The sequence below is a fragment of the Notolepis coatsorum genome (genome assembly GCF_963971535.1).
Source record: "Notolepis coatsorum genome assembly, chromosome: 14".
NCBI classification, from domain to species: domain Eukaryota; kingdom Metazoa; phylum Chordata; class Actinopteri; order Aulopiformes; family Paralepididae; genus Notolepis; species Notolepis coatsorum.
The window spans coordinates 75,930,223-75,956,040 of record NC_140178.1 but is presented as its reverse complement, the minus strand read 5'-3'; the positions used below and the strand labels follow the sequence as shown (position 1 = coordinate 75,956,040).

The 25,818-nt window shown below is 42.8% G+C and overlaps 1 protein-coding gene across 1 annotated transcript in view; it reads right to left on the bottom strand.

Moving 5' to 3' along the window:
- cacng4b (calcium channel, voltage-dependent, gamma subunit 4b) overlaps positions 1-10,312 on the bottom strand; it is a gene marked incomplete at both ends in the record, with an annotated part of 60,562 nt that extends 50,250 nt beyond the window's left edge. Inside the window, one exon of the mRNA XM_084328666.1 lies at positions 10,096-10,312. Within this exon, the coding sequence (XP_084184792.1) occupies positions 10,096-10,312 (217 nt within the window). The remainder of the gene's footprint in view (positions 1-10,095) is intronic.
- Positions 10,313-25,818: the final 15,506 nt, after the last annotated feature.

The window sequence follows — 25,818 nt, the reverse complement described above, 5'->3', positions numbered from 1 at the left end:
TAATATATTATGCTGTATAGCCTATAGACCACGGCAACACTTCCGGTATTCTGAAATCATGGGAGAAAGAGCGGGGTGAGAAAATGAATGAATGTGGATGAGAGCCTTGACATTAAGTGGTTGTAGCTAAGGCTGTGGGGGTGCGGGAGACATGATCCAATATACTTTTATATGCTTGAGTCTCCTGAACACGGATCCCAAGTCGATCGGCACTTTCTCGGCTGAGCTATAATCACTTTTCCGCACCTACTCCCGAACTACGCATGCACAGATTGCCCACAGAGTCTAAGTTCATCAATCTGCACATGCGTAGTTCGGGAGTAGGTGCGAAAAAGTTACTATAGCTCGGCGGAGATAAGTGCAGATCGACTTGGAACTGGTCTCTCCGTGTTCAGGAGACTCCTGTGTATAAACGTCTATTGGATCATGTCTCCAGCACCTCCACAGCCGTATCTGCAACCACTTACTGTAATGTCAAGGCTCTCATCCACATTCATTCATTTTCTCCCCCCGCTCTCTCCTCCATGAGCTCAATGTAACACGGAAGTGCAGTGGTCTGTGTCATTATCACCAGAGAGGTGAGATTGTCTTTTCTCAACAAGGAGCACAAGCTCCTGTTAGGCTACTTGACTGGACAAAATAAATGATTGAATCGTTAAAAGTCAAGCTGCGAAATCAGTCCAAGTAAAACTCGATGGCGAAGGTGTGAAGGTGAAAATAACATCTCATTCCTATTTCCTACTCACTACTAATATAACAAAAGATATGAATTGGGAGAAAAAGAGTCAACACTTGAGTCAAGTAAAAGCTAAATAACATAATTCTGACTGTTAGATATACAGTAGGATGTAGGCTACAACCGGTAACTACACTAAAGATGGACTATGCAGAATTAGAAGAAAGAAAAAAGAGAGAGTGTCTGTGATTCCTACCGTGTTCAGATCCTCTTTGAAAGAGGGGGGTTCGTTGCGACAAATAATTTAGTTCTATTCATATGTGGATTTCTTTTATAGTTTAATTAGGCAAAGGTATTAATAATAAACAGAGCAGTTGATGCAGAAAGAATAAAAGACAACAGAATATATTCTAGAGCCAGTGAGTCCCTAAGACGAAATGCCACACAGACTGGTGGGGTCCAGTTAGCTGTCCAGAAGTTTGCCTCAAGAAGCACACGTCTGTTCAGTGAGTCTGTCATATACTGTATAGCAAAACGTAGGAGTTCCTGGCCCTCCCTCGACAGAGAGAGAGAACTCTCAAGGTCGGCCTACAAATGGAATGCTGGTTACCATGGAACCTCAACAATAGATATGGCATATTGTAGACACTGTTTCAAAGTCCTTTTACAATAGATAGATAAATAGATTTAGATAGATAGATAGATAGATAGATAGATAGATAGATAGATAGATAGATAGATAGATAGATAGATAGATAGATAGATAGATAGATAGATAGATAGATAGATAGATAGATAGATAGATAGATAGATAGATAGATAGATAGATAGATAGATAGATAGATAGATAGATAGATAGATAGATAGATAGATAGATAGATAGATAGATAGATAGATAGATAGATAGATAGATAGATAGATAGATAGATAGATAGATAGATAGATAGATAGATAGATAGATAGATAGATAGATAGATAGATGGATGGATGGATAGATGGATGGATGGATGGATGGATGGATGGATGGATGGATGGATGGATGGATGGATGGATGGATGGATGGATGGATGGATGGATGGATGGATGGATGGATGGATGGATGGATGGATGGATGGATGGATGGATGGATGGATGGATGGATGGATGGATGGATGGATGGATGGATGGATGGATGGATGGATGGATGGATGGATGGATGGATGGATGGATGGATGGATGGATGGATGGATGGATGGATGGATGGATGGATGGATGGATGGATGGATGGATGGATGGATGGATGGATGGATAGATAGATAGATAGATAGATAGATAGATAGATAGATAGATAGATAGATAGATATATAGATAGATAGATAGATAGATAGATAGATAGATAGATAGATAGATAGATAGATAGATAGATAGATAGATAGATAGATAGATAGATAGATAGATAGATAGATAGATAGATAGATAGATAGATAGATAGATAGATAGATAGATAGATAGATAGATAGATAGATAGATAGATAGATAGATAGATAGATAGATAGATAGATAGATAGATAGATAGATAGATAGATAGATAGATAGTTCTGAGTCCCCTCCTCTACTCCCTGTACACACACGACTGTGTGGCTCAGCGGAGTAGCAATACAATCATCAAATTTGCTGACGACACAGTGGTGGTGGGCCTGATCTCTGCCAACGACGAGAGGGCCTACCTGGAAGAGGTCAAGGTCCTGGCGGGATGGTGCCAGGAAAACAGCCTCTCCCTGAACGTCAGCAAAACAAAGGAGATGATTGTGGACTTCAGGAGGTCGGGGGTCAAGGACTACAGCCCCCTCAGCATCGACGGGGCACCGGTTGAGAGAGTCAACAGCTTTAAGTACCTCGGAGCCTACATATCCGAGGACTTGACATGGACCACACACATTGACAGTGTTGTGAAGAAGGCACGACAACGCCTCTACTTCCTCAGGCGCCTAAGGAAGTTCCAAGTCAGTCAGAAGATCCTTAAGAACTTCTACTCATGTACAATAGAGAGCATCTTGACCGGCAACATCACCTCCTGGTTTGGGAATAGCACTGCACAAGACCGAAGCAGACTACAAAGAGTGACACGTTCAGCCGAACGCACAATTGGAGGGGGGCTCCCCACCCTCCAGAACATTTACAACAAGCGGTGCAAGGGGAAGGCTAAGAGAATCATCAAGGACTCCAGCCACCAGAACAACTGCCTCTTTGAACTGCTGCGGTCAGGCAAGCGATACCGGAGTCTCAAGGCGAGCACAGAAAGACTCAGAAGAAGCTTCTATCCCCAGGCCATCAGGCTGCTAAACGAACAATGAACACTACACAACAACAACCACAAAACACACATAGCATACACATCCACACGCACACACTCACTTTAAACAAACACACTGTAGCACCCACTCCACACACTTTATAGCACACACCCACTTTAAACAAACACACTGTAGCACCCACTCCCCACACTTTATATTTATTGATGAAGGATTGCACTACAACTCGTACACCTTACTGTAAATTGTACCTAAATTGTACCTCATCCCATTTCTGCTTTGCACTATATAGTACTGTACATTAGTACACTGCATAGTATTGTATATTATATGGTAACTCAGAACATTGTACATATGTCTATACCGAACACTGTGACCTCATTTTCTTCTTCTAAATTACATGCTATACTATGTTATTTGATACTATCTTGTCTAGCACAGTCTCTGGAGCGTAACAGTAAGAAGCATTTTGTATGAAAGTATTCTGTACTTCTGTATGACAACTATTAAAGAAACTTGAGAAACTTGAAACTAGATAGATAGATAGATAGATAGATAGATAGATAGATAGATAGATAGATAGATAGATAGATAGATAGATAGATAGATAGATAGATAGATAGATAGATAGATAGATAGATAGATAGATAGATAGATAGATAGATAGATAGATAGATAGATAGATAGATAGATAGATAGATAGATAGATAGATAGATAGATAGATAGATAGATAGATAGATAGATAGATAGATAGATAGATAGATAGATAGATAGATAGATAGATAGATAGATAGATAGATAGATAGATAGATAGATAGATAGATAGATAGATAGATAGATAGATAGATAGATAGATAGATAGATAGATAGATAGATAGATAGATAGATAGATAGATAGATAGATAGATAGATAGATAGATAGATAGATAGATAGATAGATAGATAGATAGATAGATAGATAGATAGATAGATAGATAGATAGATAGATAGATAGATAGATAGATAGATAGATAGATAGATAGATAGATAGATAGATAGATAGATAGATAGATAGATAGATAGATAGATAGATAGATAGATAGATAGATAGATAGATAGATAGATAGATAGATAGATAGATAGATAGATAGATAGATAGATAGATAGATAGATAGATAGATAGATAGATAGATAGATAGATAGATAGATAGATAGATAGATAGATAGATAGATAGATAGATAGATAGATAGATAGATAGATAGATAGATAGATAGATAGATAGATAGATAGATAGATAGATAGATAGATAGATAGATAGATAGATAGATAGATAGATAGATAGATAGATAGATAGATAGATAGATAGATAGATAGATAGATAGATTAGACACAGAGTACAGTATGCAGGGCATACTACCTAGGAGGTACACAGGAGGACTTGCACACCCAGGTGGAGGTTTGTAATACCAGAAGAAACCAGTTCACTCACTTGCTAGCGGTGAAAATCAGGATACACTGTCAGCTTTGCCAAAAAACACGCAAATGATGCTTCAGTGGCCAGCATGTCTGTATTTCTCTGTCTTCTTTGAAAGCCAGACCATTCTGTTTCCTCATCTTTTCCTCGTATTTGCGTATTTGAACCTGGGACCGTAGGATCCACAGGTGGCCGCACTAACCAGCTGAGCAAAATAACCAGGCCACGGTGGTTGACTCCATAAATGACATGGAAAATTACCACACAAACAACTGTGGGATTGAAACGATCATGTAGTAGCGACTGTCCACTCCGTACTTACAAAGTCGGTCATCTTATTCAAACTAAATCTCTCTTGCATACAGTATTTGCATACTAACAGACCACATACACTAGGCCAACAATATGTGGCATGGAGAATTGAGCAGCAGCAATGGTGTAGCTGTGACGGGGCCACCGGCTAATTAGTGCCCGCGTGGCCTTTCAGCTGTTGCATTCTAATTACAGACTTGCGGTGCAAGCAGAGGATGGCAAAGTGGCTGCCCCATCCTCTTCGTCCTCTTTTTGCTCTCCTCCCCACCTGTCAATCCCCGACCCTCCTCTTTTGCTGTTGTTTTATTTTACTTAGGTCACCTGTAGCCACGCCCTTGTAGCTCTATGGATTCAGATGCAAATTAGTATTGGCTACAGCTGCCTCACCGTTCGCGCTCTCCCCAGCTGAGCTGCTACTGCTGTAAATAATATTCTGGATTATTAGGTAAATATGTTCCTGTTTCACTGTTTTACTCCCTCTAAGTCACCCATTAGCCACAGCATTAGTAGCACTACCCATTCAGATGCAAATTAGAGACAACTCGAAAGGCTACATTTTGGAAGCAAATTGACCTCATTAACTTTATGCAATAAACAAACATGAGAGAGAGAGAGAGAGAGAGAGAGAGAGAGAGAGAGAGAGAGAGAGAGAGAGAGAGAGTGTTAGGGTTTGTAACCGACCTCAAGCGCAACGGCACAGAGAGAGTTGTTTCAGAGTTAGCCAAAGCAAGGGCGTATTTATTCTCAGAGTCACAAGGTTGAATTAAGTTGAGCAACAGAACAAACGGGGAATCTGGCATGTGAAGATTGTTGCGGCTCTGCAGATTCTCCCAGTAGGTGGTGGTGAGGAATTAGCTTGTGACGTCTGAAGCCGCTCTGCAGATCCTCCCAGCTTTCACTCCAGGTGGAAACGGAGAGAGAGAGAAATCTGAGTTAGCCCAGCGCACAACAGAAACAGAGAGGTGACTGATCCAAATAAATATCCAAGTGACTTGATCTTCGGTGTTACACACACAGTTAGCAGAGTCCAGAGAAAAACAATACGGTAATCCAAGGTGTAAATCCAACACAAAAAATAGGTGAGAACAGTATAAACAAAAACGGGATCTCTTCGGTGTTTCACAAACACACAAAAACTGGTGATCCAAAAAGAACTGTTCCAAAAACTCACAGAGCGCAACGCGTAAAGCGGGCAGATAAACGAGGCGCAGCTTCGTACGGGGAATCAGGTTCTCCACAGGGATTACTTCACGAAATTACTTCAGCGACGGGAAAGACAGGCAAATGCAGGAGTATATTCAAAACGATCCAACATCGATATTAGGGAGATCAGGGTATATAAAGCCACAGGGCGCTGATGACAAGCTGTGACAGCTGCGGGATGAAATTGATCATTGCTCCAGAAGCTTGTGGTGGGAGAGCACCAATCAACACGGCACCTTACAGGAACGGAGCGTGTGGCGGGGAATGCAATTAATCAACAAAATACCTTAAAGGAACGGAGCGTGTGGGTGGGGAGCGGACCAAACCTCACAGAGAGAGAGAGAGAGAGAGAGAGAGAGAGAGAGAGAGAGAGAGAGAGAGAGAGAGAGAGAGAGAGAGAGAGAGAGAGAGAGAGAGAGAGAGAGAGAGAGAGAGAGAGAGAGAGAGAGAGAGAGAGAGAGAGAGAGAGAGAGAGAGAGAGAGAGAGAGAGAGAGAGAGAGAGAGAGAGAGAGAGAGAGAGAGCAAGATGGGGGGCTGTTCATATATGTGAAGGAGTCAAATCTATATTTGAGAAGCAAAATAAGTCATAGCACTTGTTGATCATGGGGATGACAGGGGAGCTGTCCGGTGCTGAATCTGGCTCAACCCCTGAACCTCTTGCACAAATAAAACCACATTGTCATCATGGTCTGTTTAGCCAAACATTTTCCCCCATTGACTGTGATGCACAAACATCCATTCTGTGTCAATAGCCCACAGTAGGCTACAACACTGACATCATCATGACCAGGGGGGTGTCTGTGACTCCCTATTCCTTGTCTTCTTCTCTATACAGATGAGTCTCCATGACAACAGAGGCGCTGTCCAATGGGCTGTGGCCTCCGGCAGAGGCACAGACGTGAAAGTATTAACATTAAAAAGAATATGATAGCTTCTCTTTGGTATGCAGCCTAACAATGGCCTCCAAAAGACATCTCATTTCATAGACCTATAGTCTTTGTCCCCAAACTCACTCAATTATGTTCGTCCACTCGCATTCATCTTAATTCACCTTTAGAGAGCAGCAGAGGGAAAATGTGAAGTGGGAGGTCGGTGTTGTGGCAGGGAGACTGTGACCCACCCGTCCATGGCTCGTATGCTCAGCTGCCGTTTGTCTCTGTCTCTTAATCTATGACAGTTTCGGGCCTATAGCTGTCCACGCCTGCTGACGGGTGATTAACCAAGCGTGACTCTGTAAATGACACGTATCATAACACACTCCCACGCAGAAAGGTGGAGGATGTTCCACCGTCAAGCATCTTTGCCTAAACTGGTGCTACATACTCATAATATTTTCCCTTAACACATTGAATAGATATCATATTGTATTATTATTGTCTCTTTTATAAATATAAATAGTAACCGAAAATGAGTTGAAATAAGTTAAATTATAAAATGTTCATGGCGTCTGTGCAGCCAATTGTTTATTAAATGTGTCCATGGAAACGACGATGAACCATAAAGGTATGGTTTCCTTACAAAAAAAGTATATTTACTTTTCCGATAACTACATCACTGCATGTTCAGACAAGTTTGATATTTTGTTATTTGCTATGCTATGTATGTATGCAATTCAAAGATATAGCATTTTCCTTCAAACTAATTTGGTCATGGATGTCTGGATTTGGTACAGTTGGAAAGCACTTGGGGGACTGTTTAACAGGCTGTGACGTACAGGCATAGAGGCAGCTCTGCGTAGGAGTGTGGTGTCATAACACACCAGGGCGCTCTAATGCGCCCATCCTCAACACTAGCCCAGAAAGAAATGTATCACTGATGCTGTTTGACAGGTTTGTGTATTGTTTGTTGACAGGTTTTTGTTTGTTTTTTTAAATGTTTTTATTTTTATGGGAAGGGGGTATCAATGACTTCATTCTATCACAAGAACCAAATAGGAGCGCTCGTAACACTTCCAATGAGTTGTAAAGGAGCCCTGCCTCTATAACCTGGCAAGCCATTTGAAAGGCTGCTTTTCCCTGAGAAATTCTAATTGGTGCGTTTCAGCACCACAGTGTGGTGGACAGCGCTCAGCTGTGCATGTTTTCAGTGGAACACAGGGTGCTGTCTCTAGAATGTCCATTTGCTACCTTCACTGAACTCAACTGCTGATTTATTTTGCCCATAATGTCACACACATCCCAAAACTAAACAGTTGTGCACACGTACATTTTCTTTGACAGGTATTGACAGTAAATTAATACCAGTGATGTCATCGGGGACAGTGAATCCTTGTGTTGTGTTAATTACTGAGGTGGCCGATGTGAAGCAGTGACAACACAGGTGAACTCAAATATGGCCACATGGAAGAGACCATCCAGCACGCATTTGGTTCAAATCAAACCAGACAAGCCGACAAGACCAGCAACAGATGGCGAGGCCAAAAAAACGCAGAGCTGGGGCAGAGAATACGGGAGGGTAAACCGGCTGATAATTCCTGCAAATAGGCCTTTTATTGTTTTAATGAATTGTTGATGTTTGTTGTTTTTGCATGGTGTGTTGGAAGACGGGATGTTATCTAACGGATGCAGCTGCTATGAAAGCACTGAAGATTATAGAGACAGGAAGCCCATATTGGAAGGAAGCCCATAAACCTTGATAGACATGTAAAAGGTGTTCATAATGAATATGTACTCATTACTTCCTTGTATTAATCATTCTGATGATGATTTCTATTGATTGATGGTATCTTGAAGGATTCAATTGTTAATCATTTGAGTCCCAACTGCTATCATGTCTAGCTCATTCCAGCACACAACATTTACAGGACTATGAAATGATGTAGATGAAAAAATAGCAATACCTTGTCTTATAGGGACTGCTACCGTATCATTTCATTGAGCTGTAATTAACACAGCACAATGATTCAGTGTTCCCGGTGACCAGATTCAAACTCGTTTACCCCCAATAACTGTCAAACTAAATGAATGTGTGCAAACAGTTTTGGGATGTGTGCAAAATAAATCAACATTGTTTTTTGGTGACGTTTAATATAACTAATCATATTTCTATCAAGCACTGCCATGAAAGTTTTGTGTATTTATTTATTATTATTATTATTATTATTATTATTATTATTATTATTATTATTATTATTATTATTATTATTATTATTATTATTATTATTATTATTATTATTATTATTATTATTGAATGTATCCTATCCACAGTGACTTTCGTGCTCTTGTTGTGGGCCTATAGCCTACAGGCTGCAAACTGTATACTGTAACTACAGGTTACATAGCCTACAGAGAAAAGTAAAAACACAGGGTGGCCGGAAGCTAAAACGGTCAATGAACGTCTGTCTGCCTAGTCTGAAACAAAACGTCACTGCAAGCGCACATCCTTTGTAGATGAAAAACAAGGGGAGGTCTACTTTCTTTGGCAAATAAATAATATTTGCTCATTTGCTTGGGCATGACGATGACGTGAACTCGGGCATGTTTCCATAGCAATTCCAGGGATGTTGCCAAGCAACAGCATTAAATACAACGAAGACATGAATGAAGGTAGTCTAATCGCGCGCACATTTTACCGGCTGCACTGGTCCACAGTGAATGGGCTCAGACAAGCCATGGTTTAACACCACATGCTTCTGCATTACAGTCCAACCTTGTGTACCGTATTATATCCTTGAGCTATAATGCAAAACTTACTAGACGTCAGGGTACGCGGTACTCTGTTTTACGCAGTCGCCCAGGAACTTGGAGCTTGAACTATATCATTCCACGGCATGCGAGACCATAATTGCTTTTGTTTTCTCAGCATTGTCTTTCTTCGGTAGCCAAGTTCTCTCCACTCTCACAGTCATTTTCCCGGTGTGTTCTGTTCTGTGCCGCACAGACTGTGCGCAACGGACTCATTTGGCGCGCGTAAAGGGAACCAATCCTTTTGTCTGCACACACAGATCACTCGAGGGTAACAAAATACCCCCTTCTTCAGATATTATTAAAAGTTTTCACTCTATATAGAAGATAGAAACGTGCGCAATAATAGGCTATACCCTCTAGATGCCGAAAAAAGACTGGCACACTGGCAAGTGGCAACAGATGCCCATTGCGAAGGAGTCCAAATGTCCAAAAGTGACTATACTTGGTACTAAGGGAACATGCTTACTGTACCTTCAATACAGCAGACCCTCCAGAGCCCGGAGTGGGTGAGATCGCCTCTCTTGGTTTTCGGTTGGGTCTCGTCTGTGGTAACATTGGTGGCATTGCAGATGTATGCCCGCGAATACAGCCAGTAGTCCGTCCCGATGGCGATGGTCATCAGGCTGAAGGCGGCGAAAGCCCCTGCGGTGGCCAGCAGCGTTTGAACTCCACGGTCACACCAAGCCATGGCGCTTCATACTATTCCACAGCCAGGGTCCAAATCACGCACATACACTGGTGATGGGCGTCAAGGCGCAGATCCTCTGGGTCATGCTGGTTGAGCGTGTCCACTCTGAGCCCTACTTGTCTCTTTTCCTAAAGATGTCTCGTGTAGCCCAGAGGAGACCAAATGTTCACTTGATGCTCACACCCGGGGTGGCACAAACAACTGGTTGTTGCCGCGAACACTATGTGCCCACTCCAGTGACTCCTCTCAGGTCGGACGCGCGCAGGACGGCACATAATTCGTACACGTACAATTCATAATTGTTCAAACCTCTTCCACTTTACCATTTACTAGACTCTTATTTGTCTTGTTTTTATCATTGTCCCCAAACACTTTACTCGGTTCCCAGACAGCATTCAATGCCACAGCCATACGTCAAGAGGTTCCAAATGTGACCCCACCCTCACCAAATCTAACCAATGGATGACAGCTCATTGAATCAAGAAAACGAAGGGGAAAAAGATATAACCCCACGACATTAAAATGTAATCTCAATCATTGCTTTCAGTCATGCAATTGAAGAAATGTAAATCCCCGGGGGAGGAACTAATTAGCTAAACAAAGTGTCACTCACTTGAGACAGTTGGTTCGTTTTCTCCCTCCCTCAGTTGTCGTCACGGCCGGGGTAAGGGGAGTTTGGGGAATAATCACCGGCTTTGACGCGGTCTTTGTGTCCGCCCCCCCCCCCCCCCCTTGGGAAGGGCCATTAAAAAAGCAATTAGATGTTTTCTGAGTGCAAGTTACCATCAACCACACTGTAAATCACCATATACTCATCAGATCCGGACCGTTATACTCTTAGGAGGACACCCAAACACTATAAGTAGTACGCACTCATTGCAGTGGGTGCTTATGAATGGATGGAATATTAACAAAGCACTGATAAGGCAGCAAGCAGGCTACTGTACTGACAGTGACACAGATCCCCAGACCTAATGAAAGACGATAAAAGTCAACGCAGAGGGTGGGATTAGTGGCTCAATAGCTACAGTATCTGTTGACGAGCACCAGGAGATATGTCAGGGGAAATGTTTTCAGCTCCCCTGTGGTGAATCTGATTGACCACTCTCCAGATCTTGTGGATCTGGTCTCTGTGTGTGTGTGTGTGTGTGTGTGTGTGTGTGTGTGTGTGTGTGTGTGTGTGTGTGTGTGTGTGTGTGTGTGTGTGTGTGTGTGTGTGTGTGTGTGTGTGTGTGTGTGTGTGTGTGTGTTGTACTTGTGTGTGTGTGTGTGTGTGTGAGTGCGTGCGTGCGTGCATGCGCGTGTGTGTGTGGAGCTACACACATGGATGCGCTCGTGTGACTCACTCACTAGAGGCAAGAGATGGCTCTACAAAGAAATAACTTGTTGCTGAGCATTGTTTCTGCCTCCACAGCAGGGGCGTATCTAGACCCAGCACTTCAGTAGGGCACCGAAGGGCACCAAAAACTATGAAGCGGGAGCGGGAGCACGTTGCGCGACCGCGAGAAAAATGTGGCCGGTTTTGGCCGGTTTGTGGGCGAAAATGGGTGGATTTTGTAACTATTTTTTTTAAACTTTATTTCGGTTTTAGGGTTAGGTTAGGGTTATGTTATTTAATTATTTGGGGGAGCCAGCCCCCCAAACTCCTGAAATGCATAGAAATCTATGAAATAAATAAAACAATCTGACATTTATATTAAAAAGAGCTAGCCCCCCAAACCCCTAAAATACATAGAAATCTATGCATTTTGGAACAGTTACTATATATATAGTCAAGAAAGCATTTAGTCATACTTAAAGTTTAAAGTGCCTTACTTGCATTGAACATTGCATTGAACATTGAACATTGAGGAGACATCATTAGAAAGCACATGTTTCCATAGTTACGCAGATTACACACAATTATACATCTCCGCTGAACCAAATGATCACACAGCTATAAACTCCATTTCCGCCTGTCTCTTAGCAATAAACAAATGGATGACGAACAACTTCCTAAAATTAAATGAGGGCAAAACTGAAATCCTACTAGTCGGTCCTATAACAAAAAGAGAAATGTTACAGAGCAATATGGGGCAACTTACTCCTTGGATCAAACCCAAAGTTACAAGTAAATAACCTACACTGGCTTCCGGTAACATTTAGAATTGATTTCAAGGTCCTCCTCCTTATATACAAAGTATAAACATTGCGATCATCTACTATTGAAGGTTCCAAGCCACAGTCTAAAGAAAATCGGGGATGCAGCCTTTGCTAACTATGCACCAAAGTTATGGAACACACTACCTATGGACATTAGGGAAGCTAGATCTCTTAATATTTTCAGAAATAAGCTAAAAACGTACCTCTTCACCATAGCCTTCTAATACACCCCGCTGTTGATTGTACTGTAGCACTATTTTACTCTGGCCATTCTATTGCATAATTTTACTATCTATTCTACTATTCTATTATTGCACTGTATTATTGGTGTGCAAACCAGTCAACTTACAAAAAAGAGCCTGTTGGAGGATTTCAACAAGATAAATGCGACAACATTGCAAAATATTTCACTATAATATTTCAAAGTGAAGTAAAAAATATTATAATAATTATTTGATCAGGGGGGCTCCAGTAGCTCACCGCATATCTCGGCGCTATTTCTGCGTCGGGGAAAACCGTGCTGCGTCACGGATCTGGTTGACTCCGAGTTCGATTCCCGGACCCGCCGTCATTTGCCGAATGTCTTCCCCTGGGCCCCGTTCCCCGTACCTGGATAACTGAGTTAGCCGGATAACTTTCGGTCAAGTCTGACTTAAGCCGGACCTTCCTGTTCCCCGAAGCTGGATTGTCTAAATCACCATGACAACAGATCAAAAAGTTTGAGCCTGGTCGAGAGCAGGGTTTAAGTTCAAGTTAGCCGGATGAACCATCGCCACGCCCCCGCAAAGAAATGACAGCCCGTTTCCTGAAATTATTCCCACAGTCTACGATCTGCATTATACCATTCTGAATTACGTTTTTGTGCTCCATTCTTCCAGAGGGGGCTTTTGAAATGTAAAATAGACCCAAAATGCTGATACTAAATTCACTTTGTCCTAAATAATGCACGTTATATACCGTGGCGCTTGCTCGGTGCGATGTACACATTATGTGGTTATTTTAACAACGCGCAGCATTGCAAATGTGAATCCCGCGGGGATTAAGATGTCTGATGAGATGCGCTGTTTGACGGATTTGAGAAATTGAATGAGCCGTTGACGTCACATTAATGAATGAGAATAAACAGATGAAACTTCATTCAAAATAAAGAATATTCTAAACACGGGTCTCTCGTTCATTAATGTATAAACAATGAATTTATCCCATCTGGCACAGTGGCGCAGCGGTAGTGCTCAATCCTGGCAACCTGGCGACCGGTGTTCGAAACCCCGTGTTTCCAATCTAATTTTTTGGAATATAATATTAATGATTATACGCAGAAGTAGCCTAGTTTTAAGTTAAAATATTATAAATCTACATGCATTGAGGATGTCATTCTTTATATAGCTCTCAACGTGCACCAAATTGAATTATTCCTACATTGCAAAGAGAAGGAAAAGACTAGGTTTCGAACCCCGGTCGTCTGCGTGAAAGTCAAAAGAAGAACCCGTTACACCACAGTGGAGATAAGTAAAAGATCGACCATACATCAATCAATGGGTAAGAGAGCCGTATCGTTATTCTGTATAACAGTTTAACTAATTATTTTCGCTAGCAAGATCTCATTTGATTATTCAAGCCAGCAGGCAAGTTTAAAGGAATATAATCTGATTGATTGAGGTAATGAGGGACTTAAAATTAGCCTATAGATAACGCATTTAACTTGTCGGCGAGGCGATTGAGCCGTACTGCAATATGTTAATAAAGTTTTGAATCAATTAATCAATCAATGCCGCTAGAGAATCAGGATCTCTGCTATCGATACGTGCTGGCTTTATCCTGGGTCTCAAGTCTGGTTTGAGTTAACGAGACTGCATCCACCTTCGAGGAACAGGAAAATCCCGGCTTCAAACATCGGGTTAACTGAATCTGGATAATGTGACTCTTGATCGACTTAGTTGAACCAGGTACGGGGAATAGGGCCCTGCTCTATATCCCGTTTCACCCTGTATCTGTCGGTCATGCTTGACCAGAAAAGCGATAAACGCTAAAAAATAAAGTTTAAAAAAAAAAAAATTATTTGATCATGTTAAATGATCATTTGATAATGTTTAAAAAGGGGAAATAAAAAACATTTGTAAATATTTTTTTCTTTTTTCAGTGGGGCACAGATGATCATCAGTAGGGCACATGCCCTACTGATAGTGGTCTAAATACGCCGATGCTCCACAGTGTGCGCACACGCATGCATGCACGCATGCACACACACGTAAATGTGGAGCAGGAACAATGACTGTTACCAGTGATGCCACTAGTTACTCTAATCTGATAATTTTTTTTACAAGCCAGTAATCTGATTACAGTTACTTTTCCAAGTGGCTGTGCGTTACTATTTAGTTACTATCTCATAATGCTGATGATAAGAGAGCCAGGGGTACAGTCAGCTAGACCGGAGATGGGACGTGCGCTTGCCCACGCACGCACACAGCCACACACAGGCCCGGACTGGCCATCGGGAGCACCGGGAGTTTTCCTGGTGGCCTGGCCTGCACAGATAAAAAAAAAAAAAAATTATATAAAAAAAAAAAATTATTATAATTTTATTTAAATTTTTTTGCCAGGCCATTGTTTCTAGTTGTGGCGGCGGCACAGCGCGATAGTTAGATAACCTAGGTGGGTGGGGAACAACCAGGATTTCACTGTCTGCGACAGAGTTGGAGAACTATCTGACTTCTCCCTCACACACACACACACAATGGAGCCTTGTTGCCGCTTGTGATTGGTGGAGGCGGGACCAGGCGATACAACTGATTGACAGCGGAGGCGGCGAATGGAATGGCAGACGGCACTCAGATGCAGAATAACAGCCAGGCAGTGAGCCAGGTGTGAGGGACTCGGGAGAGATAAAGTAGAGCGAAAGTCAATTAACGTTGATGTCAAGATGGACAGTGGAAGAAAGAGAAAGGGTGGAGGAGAGAGGGATAAAACAAAGAAAAAGAAAGGCCCTTACAGGAGAGAGTGGTTAACTGTATTATAATCAGTGATGCCAGTAACGCGTTACTAAGTAACGCGTTATTGTAATCTGATTACTTTTCCCCGAAAATAGTAATCTAACGCGTTAATCTTTAAAAGCCAGTAATCTGATTGCAGTTACTTGTCCAAGTGGCTGTGCGTTACTATTTCGTTACTATCTCATCATAAATTCATAATGCAGGCGGAATGCAGTATTTTATTTCGTTTTCGACAGTCAAAAATACATTTTGAGCTGTTTTTCTTATTTGGGAGTGACGTCGTGTGGCAGTGAAAGGGTTACACAAGAATGTGTCCCGCGGCGTGACTGGACCCTCTGTCTGTGAGTGACTCTGCTTTGGTCCAATCACATTCCCCATCCACAGTCTGCGAATCAGAGGCAGAGTAGGGCGGGTCTTCACAGCACGTCATGTGACATATGCGCCAATCGTGTGACAGCAGGGCTCCGTCGTTACAGCCTCGTCTGCACGGAGAATTCCACCCCAAAACGCTTGTCTAAACGCAAAATTAAAAGTGAAACCGCAAGACGACTTTTGCGGTTTCTGTTCAGACTTCCATCCCAAAACGCTCGTCTAAACGTAGCCTCAGTCACTACTTCACGTTTGTGTCAGCTAAGCCGGGTGAAAAAAACATTCATATGCGGAGGAAACAAAATACTGTCTACCGCTAAAAACAGCACATCCAATTGCATTGAAAGCATCTGGAATCACAACACTAGCCGACGCTTCGACTAGGTACAGGAGGACTCGGAGGTCCACCAACCAAACAGCAAAAGAGAGAGATTGTTTCTTTCCCTTTTGATTAATGTATATTTGATGGTGGCAGAGCAAAAGCTCTTATTTGCCAGATTTACAGTTAATTTACATGTTAAAGAGAGACTGATTGTATGTTTATAGAGAGACATTTATAAAAACAATTTAATAGTTACAGTTGATATAATTGAATAGTTCAGCCCTCATTTGTTAGATGTGATACACTGGTTTTGTAAAACCACTGGCTGGCTGCTCTAATGCTGTGAGCATCATAGACTGTTGCTTTACCATACTTGATGGTACAGAAGCTGAAGCACTAGTTTAACAATTTACGTTATGTGCAGAGAAACAAGTTAAAAACAATTTATGCACTTTCAATAAAGCGTTTAAAACGACGACGACTTCGTAACCTAGTTACTTTCAAAGTAACTAAGTTACTCTGATAATCAAGTAATCAGTAAAGTAACTTAGATTACTTTTTAAAGGAGTAATCAGTAATCAGATTACTTTTACAAGTAATCTGTGGCATCACTGATTATAATAGTAAATAGAAAAATATCTTGTGCTCTTGCTTTTTTCTTTTTGAAGGTGGAGAGAGTAGCATTGCTAGTGCCACAACAGTTTTATTTGAGGTCCATAACAGTACATTGTACTAAGCAATTGTTGGCTCATTAGTTTGTGATTCACATGCACTCAAATTCACCAGAATGCAGGAAATTAAGTCTTTGTAACAAAAAAAATCCTGGTGGGGGACCCCCAGACCCCCCGCTTAAAAAGTGGCCTGATTGGGGCTATATTATATATCGCGCTATATCTCCCGGTATGGATTATTTCCCCAGTCCGGCCCTGGCCACACACACATGTTTACGTTTATAGCTGATTTTAGAATGGCTTCAGCATGAAGTTAAATCAACTATCCAGTTCGTTTTATAGTGTAATTTGGCTACTTGAGAGAGAGTGAGAGTGAGAGAGAGTGAGAGAGAGATTCATGTTACTCGCGACTTGCGGAGTACGCACTGAGTCCGTTGTCTCAGAATGGATTTGGTAGAGAGAGAGAGAGAGAGAGAGAGAGAGAGAGAGAGAGAGAGAGAGAGAGAGAGAGAGAGAGAGAGAGAGAGAGAGAGAGAGAGAGAGAGAGAGAGAGAGAGAGAGAGAGAGAGAGAGAAAGAGAGAGAGAGAGAGAGAGAGAGAGAGAGAGAGAGAGAGAGACGTTATCACTTACCTAATGAGACGGGTGATGTTGCTTCGCAAAAAGCAAAAAAGGACGACGACTTCGTAACCTATAAAGTAACTAAGTTACTTTGATAATCAAGTAATCAGTAAAGTAACTAGATTACTTTTTAAAGGAGTAATCAGTAATCAGATTATTTTTACAAGTAATCTGTGGCATCACTGACTGTTACACTATGCCAGGGGTGGCCAACCCGCGGCTCGCGAGCCGCATGCGGCTCTTTGCCCATCCATGTGCGGCTCTTCCATCCATAAAAAAAATAAAATTAATTAATTAATTTTTTTTTCTTTTTTTTTTTCTTTTTTTTTTATGTCACTCATTCCATAAGGACGTAGAATAAACATTTACAAAACTTTTTAAATGGACCATTTGCATGTTCTTGGTATCTGAATCTAGGGACATATATGGATCAGTGTCAGAAATAGTGTGTCTGTTACTAGGCTTGAGTAAATTGTAATGAACCAAAGGAGAATATCAATTCTATTTAAAAAAAAAATTATCTTTGACTGTGAATAACACGATGCTAAAATTTACCAGACCTGAAAAATCTAAGCAAATGAATAAAGGGAAGATGATTAAACAGAAGGTTTTGTAGATACAGTACTGAATTCTGACATCTTTTTTATAATGTAAATTTCTCCACCATTTTTCATCATATTGCAACACCGTTTTTTGCAAGACGTTCACAGAAAGGTAGAGAAACTAACTGTGTTCCGTTTTATGGCAATAACGTTCAGGTTTGTGGGAGATAATCCCAAAAAATAAGAGAAATTAAAAAGTAAATTCAGAAGTCAGATGATTGACAGGGGCTGGTGTGAGCTGGGTAGGGTAGTTTTTCTAAATTTGAAAGCCCTGAGTCTCTTCCTTCAAAAGACTACACTCACTTTTGGATGTGCCACTTCCTCCTGTCAATATGCGCCGGTTTCCGACTCAATGCCCTGAGATTTCTATAATCTTATATTTCACTAATAACAGTTAAAATCATTGGTAAACAAACGTAATGCTGAAAATATACACTTTTACTGTATATCTCGGGCTTAAGAGGTTAACCCTGTGAGGCCCAAATTAAAAAGACATTAGCAACTTCAGAGGCCAGAGGGTGGGACATATAAACACATTTACTATCAAATAGCATTGTGAGGCTGAACAACAGGACCAATTGACTATACATGTGCTTAAAGGGGAACTATCTTATAAATGGCCTTTTTCAGTGTTTACCATTGTTTCTTAGCTATGTGGACTTATATTAATAGGATCTATGTCTCTAATTCTCATATTGGCGCATTCTTCCAATTCTCCTCTCACAATATTCACCCTCACTGAACTGAGTCATCTGAAAATGTGCATATCTGTGATGTCAGAGATTTCTCAGCTGCATAATAATGTGGCAGTTGATGTGGCAGTTGGCACCAGGCCAACCTCAAAACGGCTTAAGATCTTGAGTTAGAAAAATGCGGTTTTTAGTACTTGATTAGAAATACAAAACAATGAATTTTTTTGAAAAAAACCTAGGTGTTCCATAGACTCACAGGAATTGTTTAAAAGTGCCCAAATAGTGAAAGAAATAGTAAAACAGTTCCCCTTTAACATTTTTTAAATAAACATTATTTTTTTAAATGGCTAAAAGTGATTTTGTAATTTTGCAACCGTGGGTCTCACAGGGTACTTTTAACCCTGTGAGGCCCAAATAAAAAAGACATTAGCAACTTCAGAGGCCAGAGGGTGAGACCTATAAACACATGAAGGGTGCCGTGACTGAAAAAAAGGTTGAGAAACGCTGGTATATGGTGTGGCTCTTTGTGGTACCACAGTAATTTTTGTGGCTCTTAGTCTCTGACTGGTTGGCCACCCCTGCACTATGCTATAATATGATTACTTTATTGCCAGATTACTTTATACACATGGTGGTTTTGGGGGATTAAGAACTATAATAGAATAGAATAGAATAGAATAGAATAGAAATATTTTAATCAACCCGAGGGAAATTTGCCACTACAAATCGCTCACAGTAAACATTTAGGTAAATAAGAATAACAAAAAAATTGCCTAAGAATAAAGAATAAAATAAGCCTAAGAGTAAAATAATAATAATAAAATACAGTCCGGGATTCACATTTCCTATGTTATGTATATACATTCTAATATAAAATATACAGTAAAAATATACATAAATCTACAGTAAGTGTAATATTGAACAATGTTGTTTTAAAAGTCCAGGAAGATGGTAACTGTCACCCTGTGCTCAGTGATGCAATGAGGCACAGTGATGCATTGTAAAGTCTGATGGCGGAATGAAGGACTTCCTGTGAGTGAATGAATGAATGAATGAATGAATGAATGAATGAATGAATGAATGAATGAATGAATGAATGAATGAATGAATGAATGAATGAATGAATGAATGAATGAATGAATGACTTTATTTGACAATATAAAAATAACATGTGACAGAAAGCACAGTCAGGAGATACTGCCAAGGATGAACACAAAAAAGCTCAGAGCTTATTTCCATTGTGCCATTCAGTGCTACATCTTGGGAGTATAGTCTAGCACTGAACGTTCTCCTCCTGTCAGCCAAGTCTGTGTATAGTGGGTGGGAGGGATTGTCCCTGATGGCATGGAGCATAGCAAGACTCCTCCTCTCCGCCACCACCGCTAGAGAGTCCAGCTTCACCCCTACCACGTTACTGGCCTTCCTCACCAGCTTATCCAGCCTGTTTGCGTCCCCCGCTCTCAGTCCGCTGCCCCAGCAGGTCACAGCGTACAAGAAGGCGCCCGCCACCACCAACTCGTAGAACATCCTCAGCATCCTTGTACAGACGTTGAAGGATCTCAGCCTTCTGAGGAAGTAGAGTCGGCTCTGGCCCTTCTTTTAAAGTGCCTCTGCGTGTTTTGACCCGTTCAGTTTGTTGTCGATGTGCACACCGAAGTATATGTAATCCTCAACCATGTCCACATCGACTCCCCTGATGGAAAAGGGGGTCACAGATGTACTCCTCCTCCTCCTTCCCAGATCCACAACCAGTTCCCTGGTCTTCGTCACATTTAGCTGCAGGTGGTTTTTATCGCACCATATGACAAAGTCCACTACCAGTGCCAGGTATTCCTTCTCATCACCGTCCTTAATACATCCCACTATTGCAGAGTCATCAGAAAACTTCTGAAGGTGGCAGGACTCTGACAGATAGTGGAAGTCATTGGTGTAGACGGTGAAGAGGAAGGGAGAGAGGACTGTCCCCTGCAGGGCCCCGTGTTGCTGACCAGTCTGTCCGACACACAGCTCTGTAGGTGCACATACTGTGGTCTGCCCGTCAGATAGTCAACAACCCAGGACACCAGGGGGGCCTCTACCTGCATCGCCTCCAACTTCTCACCCAGCAGCCCAGGCCGTATGGTATAAAAAGCACTGGAGAAGTTAAAAAAAACTTGACTCTCACAGTGCTTCCCGGATTGTCTAGGTGAGTGTAGGCTCGGTTCAGCAGGTAGATGACTGTCATGGTTTTTGCCTTATTTCACCTTTCTGTGAGGGACAGCTGTCTATTTTTGCTTTATTTCACCTCTCTGTGAGGGATAGCTGTCAATCCCTGTTCCCTGTGGTTAAATGCCTCATGGATCGGCAGGTGTGTGGGCTTGATTGCACCTGATGCAGTGCAGCTGTGCCTATGGCCATGTGGAGTCTATTTAAGTTTGGAGATTGCAGTGTCAACTGCTTTTTCATTTCCTAGTATTGGTTGTCCTTTTGGTCACGCTCATTATTTAGAAGTGTAGTCTGATCTCTGATTCAGAATTGAGCTTTATGGTAGTCATTCTTATTTTAGGCTACTCACGTGATTCTACACATAAACTCCCTTAGTGGAGGTTTATTGTTTTATTTTTTCCAATATCAACTCCTTTATTAGCAGGTGTCCTTGTGGCTTATTTACTTTTATACTATACCTCTTTATTGAGAGTAGTCCTGTTTTTTGGGACTTGATTTATTTTCTTAATTACTCACTTTGAGATTTCCACCTGTAAAGGTTGTTTTCTGTTGTTTAATTTTTCCCCTCTCCTAAAATATCTGCGTAAGCAGTCTAGTGGTTGTCCGTTTAACGGATAACTTTAAGAGTCCCTGTTATCTGCTCATAACCCACACACACACACACACACACAGCCCTCACAGATGACAGTATCCTCTACAGCGGTACTGTGCTTTATCGACTTCAAAAAGGCTTTTGACTCGATACACAGAGCCGTGATGATGAGGATACTCAAGGCCTACGGAGTCCCTCCCAATCTACTCCGGGCCATAAGGACCATGCACACGGGTACAAGGGCCAAGGTGGTAACCCCAGATGGCAACAGTGAAGAATTTGACATCCTGGCTGGAGTGATGCAAGGGGACACCCTTTCCCCCTTCCTTTTCATCATAGTCCTCGACTATGCGCTCAGGAAGGCCATCAATGGACGGGAGCAGGAACTTGGTCTCACAATAACCCCAAGGAGATCGAGACGACACCCGCCATAGTCCTAACAGACCTTGACTACGCGGACGACATCAGCCTGCTCTCTGACCAGGTGGAGCAGGCACAGGAACTCCTGTGCAGAGTGGAGACGGAGTGCGCCAAGGTTGGCCTTAGGCTAAATGCCAAGAAAACCGAGGTCATAATGTATAACATCCTCCCGGATCATCCACCTCTAAGGACAACAGGAGGCTCTGCTCTAAATGAAGTCAGTGATTTCAAGTACCTGGGCTCGTGGGTCAACTCGTCCGAGCAAGACCTTAAAGTGAGGAAGGCACTTGCGTGGAGGGCTCTGAACGGCATGACCAGTGTGTGGAAATCCAACCTCCCCCGTCAAATCAAGCTCAACTTCTTTCATGCAACAGTTGAGTCTGTCCTTTTGTATGGCAGTGAATGCTGGACCTTGAAGCCCACCCTGCAGAAGTCCTTGGATGGGTGCTACACCAGAATGATGCGTGTGGTGCTCAACATCAACAGGGATGAGCATGTCACTAATGCAAACTTGTATGGGGGGGTGCTAAAGGTGAGCGATAAAGTGGCAGTCAGGAGAATGAGGCTGGCAGGTCACTGCCAGAGACACCATGAGATGCCAACCAGCAAACTTGTGCTGTTGGAACCAACACACGGGCATCGATCACGAGGACGTCCCACGTTAACCTACGTGGACGTACTCAGGAGAGATGCGGGAACAGAAAGCACCGGCGAGCTAGCCAGATGCATGGAGGATCGGGATGACTGGAAGCACCGATTGAGGGCCCGTCGGAGGACGACCTAGATAGATCTACCCTCAGTCGGGGCTGGTAAGTGAACTGGAGTGGGTCTAGGTGGGGTTTAATCACCGGGCGGAGTTGCTCCAGGACTAACCTCTCCATAACTATAGACCTGTTCGCTGTATACAAACATACCGTGGTTGAGCCAATCAGCAATACCAACTGAGTCACGTGACTAAGTTGCCCTGGACCTGCGCGAACTGCTGCACTAAAATAATACAATTGGGCTCTATGGAGAAACCATGGCACTCCCCTGACTAAAAGTTATTTCAAACGAAAACGGCTGGATGTCATTTAGCCAAATCAGAATGGCTGTGAGTGTGAGTCTTTCACCTTTTACATATCTAGCTTTGGCATGGATTGATTGTTTAGATCGCTAGCATGGCTAACAAATGCAAATATATTGTAGCGACCCTAGTATCGGGGTCATTGGTCAGCCGGGATGTCACTCTGCTCTCTACCAACCTGGGCCGGGGCTGGCAGGTGACGCTGTTGTTCACGTGTGCCTGCGGGTTGGTGGAGGCGAGGGGGCAAGGGCTGACCGACAGAGGGTTTGAGTTCAGTCAATGAATGTACTGTAGAGGTGATGCGCCCAGTCAATGGGTCTCATTCACCAACATTGTCATAAGATTTCTCTTACGACAACCACCTTGGAAGGTCATAAGAGAAACTCGACGATAATTACAGCCGGATTCACCAACGCGTGGAGAGGCTGTCTTAAGTGGCCAAAATTATCACAGCTGCGATGCCGACAATGAGATACGTCACTCATTGACAAACTTGAACGCGAGTTCCCGTTTACTTCATTTGCATACAGAGACACGCCTCCGGCAGCTCCTTATAAAGCCAGCCAACAGAGCCGTGTGCAAATGAAATCCCAGAAATGATGAGAGCGAAGAGAGTTAGAGGTGCACCTGCAGGAAAGTGCAGAGCGAACTACAGCAATGCAGAGTTGGAGGTACTCCTGCTGGGAGTGGAAAGGAGGAAAGTTATCTTATTTAGTAGCATCAGCACGGGGTACAGGGCTACCCAGAAAAAGGAGGCATGGGACGCAGTAACGGGGAGGTTAACGCAGTGTCAGGAGAGGGGCGCACAGTGGCAGAAATGTAAGGGCGTTTTCACACCTAGCTCGTTTGGAGCTGTTGTTCCGAAACCTGGAGCGTTTACCCCCTATTTCGGGCATATGTGAACACAGCAATCGCATTCTGTTGCGGAACAAAACAAGCGGGCCAAGACCACCTAGAGAGGGTGGTCTCGGCGCACTTCCAACCGAACCCGACGCGACTCGTATGCTGTGAGAATGCAATCGACTTAACAAACCGACACAACTCACTTGCCGTAGCATATGAATGAATGTGGATGAGAGCCGTGATGTAAGTGGTTGCAGATACGGCTGTGGGGGTGCTGGAGACATGATCGAATAGACTTGTATCCGCCTGAATCTCCTGAACACGGCGCGAGCCATTCCTAATCGATCAGAACTAAATCGGCAGCGAAAAAGCCCATTTTAAAGCACCTATTCCCCATGCACATGCGCAGATTGCCCACGGAGTCTGGACGACGCGAGATGACGCACGAATGAATGTGGACTGTTCCATCAGAGGGGGGAGCTTCGGTGGCCAGTGTCCTTTCAGCCGAACAGGATAATGAAAAAATTATCCCACTAAATGGCCAGACGCGTCTTATGGCGACATCTACAATTACCTCATTGAGTCTCCAGGTAGACTAATGTTTATATTTAAGTGCAGCGGTCTGTAGCCACTCACATTACCACCGAAGCTCAGAGGGGGCTCTGATGGAACAGTCCACATTAATTTGTGTGTCATCTCGCGTTGTCCAGACTCCGTGGGCAATCTGCGCATGTGCATGGGGAATAGGTGCTTTAAAATGGGCTTTTTCGCTGCCGATTTAGTTCTGATCGATTAGGAATGGCTCGCGCCGTGTTCAGGAGATTCAGGTGGATACAAGTCTATTCGATCATGTCTCTAGCACCCCCACAGCCGTATCTGCAACCACTTACATCACGGCTCTCATCCACATTAATTTGCTCCCCCCGCTACCTCCTCCCCGATTTCAATGTAACGCGGAGATTCAGGGTTAGGGGGGGGGGGGGGGGGGGCACACCCCAAAATCTGACCAATGAGTGACAGTTTGCTCATGCGTGCGTTTGTTTTGGTCCGCTGTTAACACAGCCGTGTGAACACAAATGAACTAAGGGACAAGTGCAACATTGTATCATTATAGTCCCTGTGTCTCCCTGAATCGGAACAAAGCAAACTAACTACAGGTGTGAAAACACCCTAAAACAAATGGGTAGACCTCAAATCGGAATCAAAAAAGAGGATCGCGAGGCACAGGAGCAGGTCGCGGTAGCGGTGGAATACCTTGGGGAAAATGTGGCAGAAATAAAGAACACAATTCCCTGACACCCTTGTTTGAGTATTACTGAAGTGATGTGTTTAGTTATTGGTATAAATTGTAACCTGCATCTAATAATAGTGACAGAAGCAAGCAAGTCAAATTCAGGTTGAAAGGATTTATTCACCCCATCATGCATGCAATTAATTGCTGTCGGTCTAAGACAGCACGTCTATTGTCCGGGCCCATTAATTAGTCTATATCTAATATATATATATATATATTACTGTAAATAAATAGGCTTTGTCATCATCTAGGTCGTCCACAGACGGGCCCTCCATCGGTGCTTCCAGTCATCCCGATCCTCCATGCATCCGGCTAGCTCGCTGGTACTTCCTGCTCCCGCATCTTTCTTGAGTATGTCGACGTATGTTAATGTGGGACATCCTCATGATCGATGCCCGACATTGCCCGTGTGTTGGCTCCCACAGCAAACGTTTGCTGGCTGGCAGCTCTTGGTGTCTCTGGCAGCGACCTGCCAGCCTCATTCTTCTGACTGCTACTTTCTCGCTCACCCTTAGCACCCCCCCCCCCCAGGTGATCCTGGCACATTTGTCGATATTAATATTGTATAATATTGTAATTTATAGACAAGAGATGTACTCAAGACCGTCCACAGATAATTCAAGAGTATCATACAATCCAAAGAGCCCAGCCACAATCAATCTACAAGTCCACTATACAT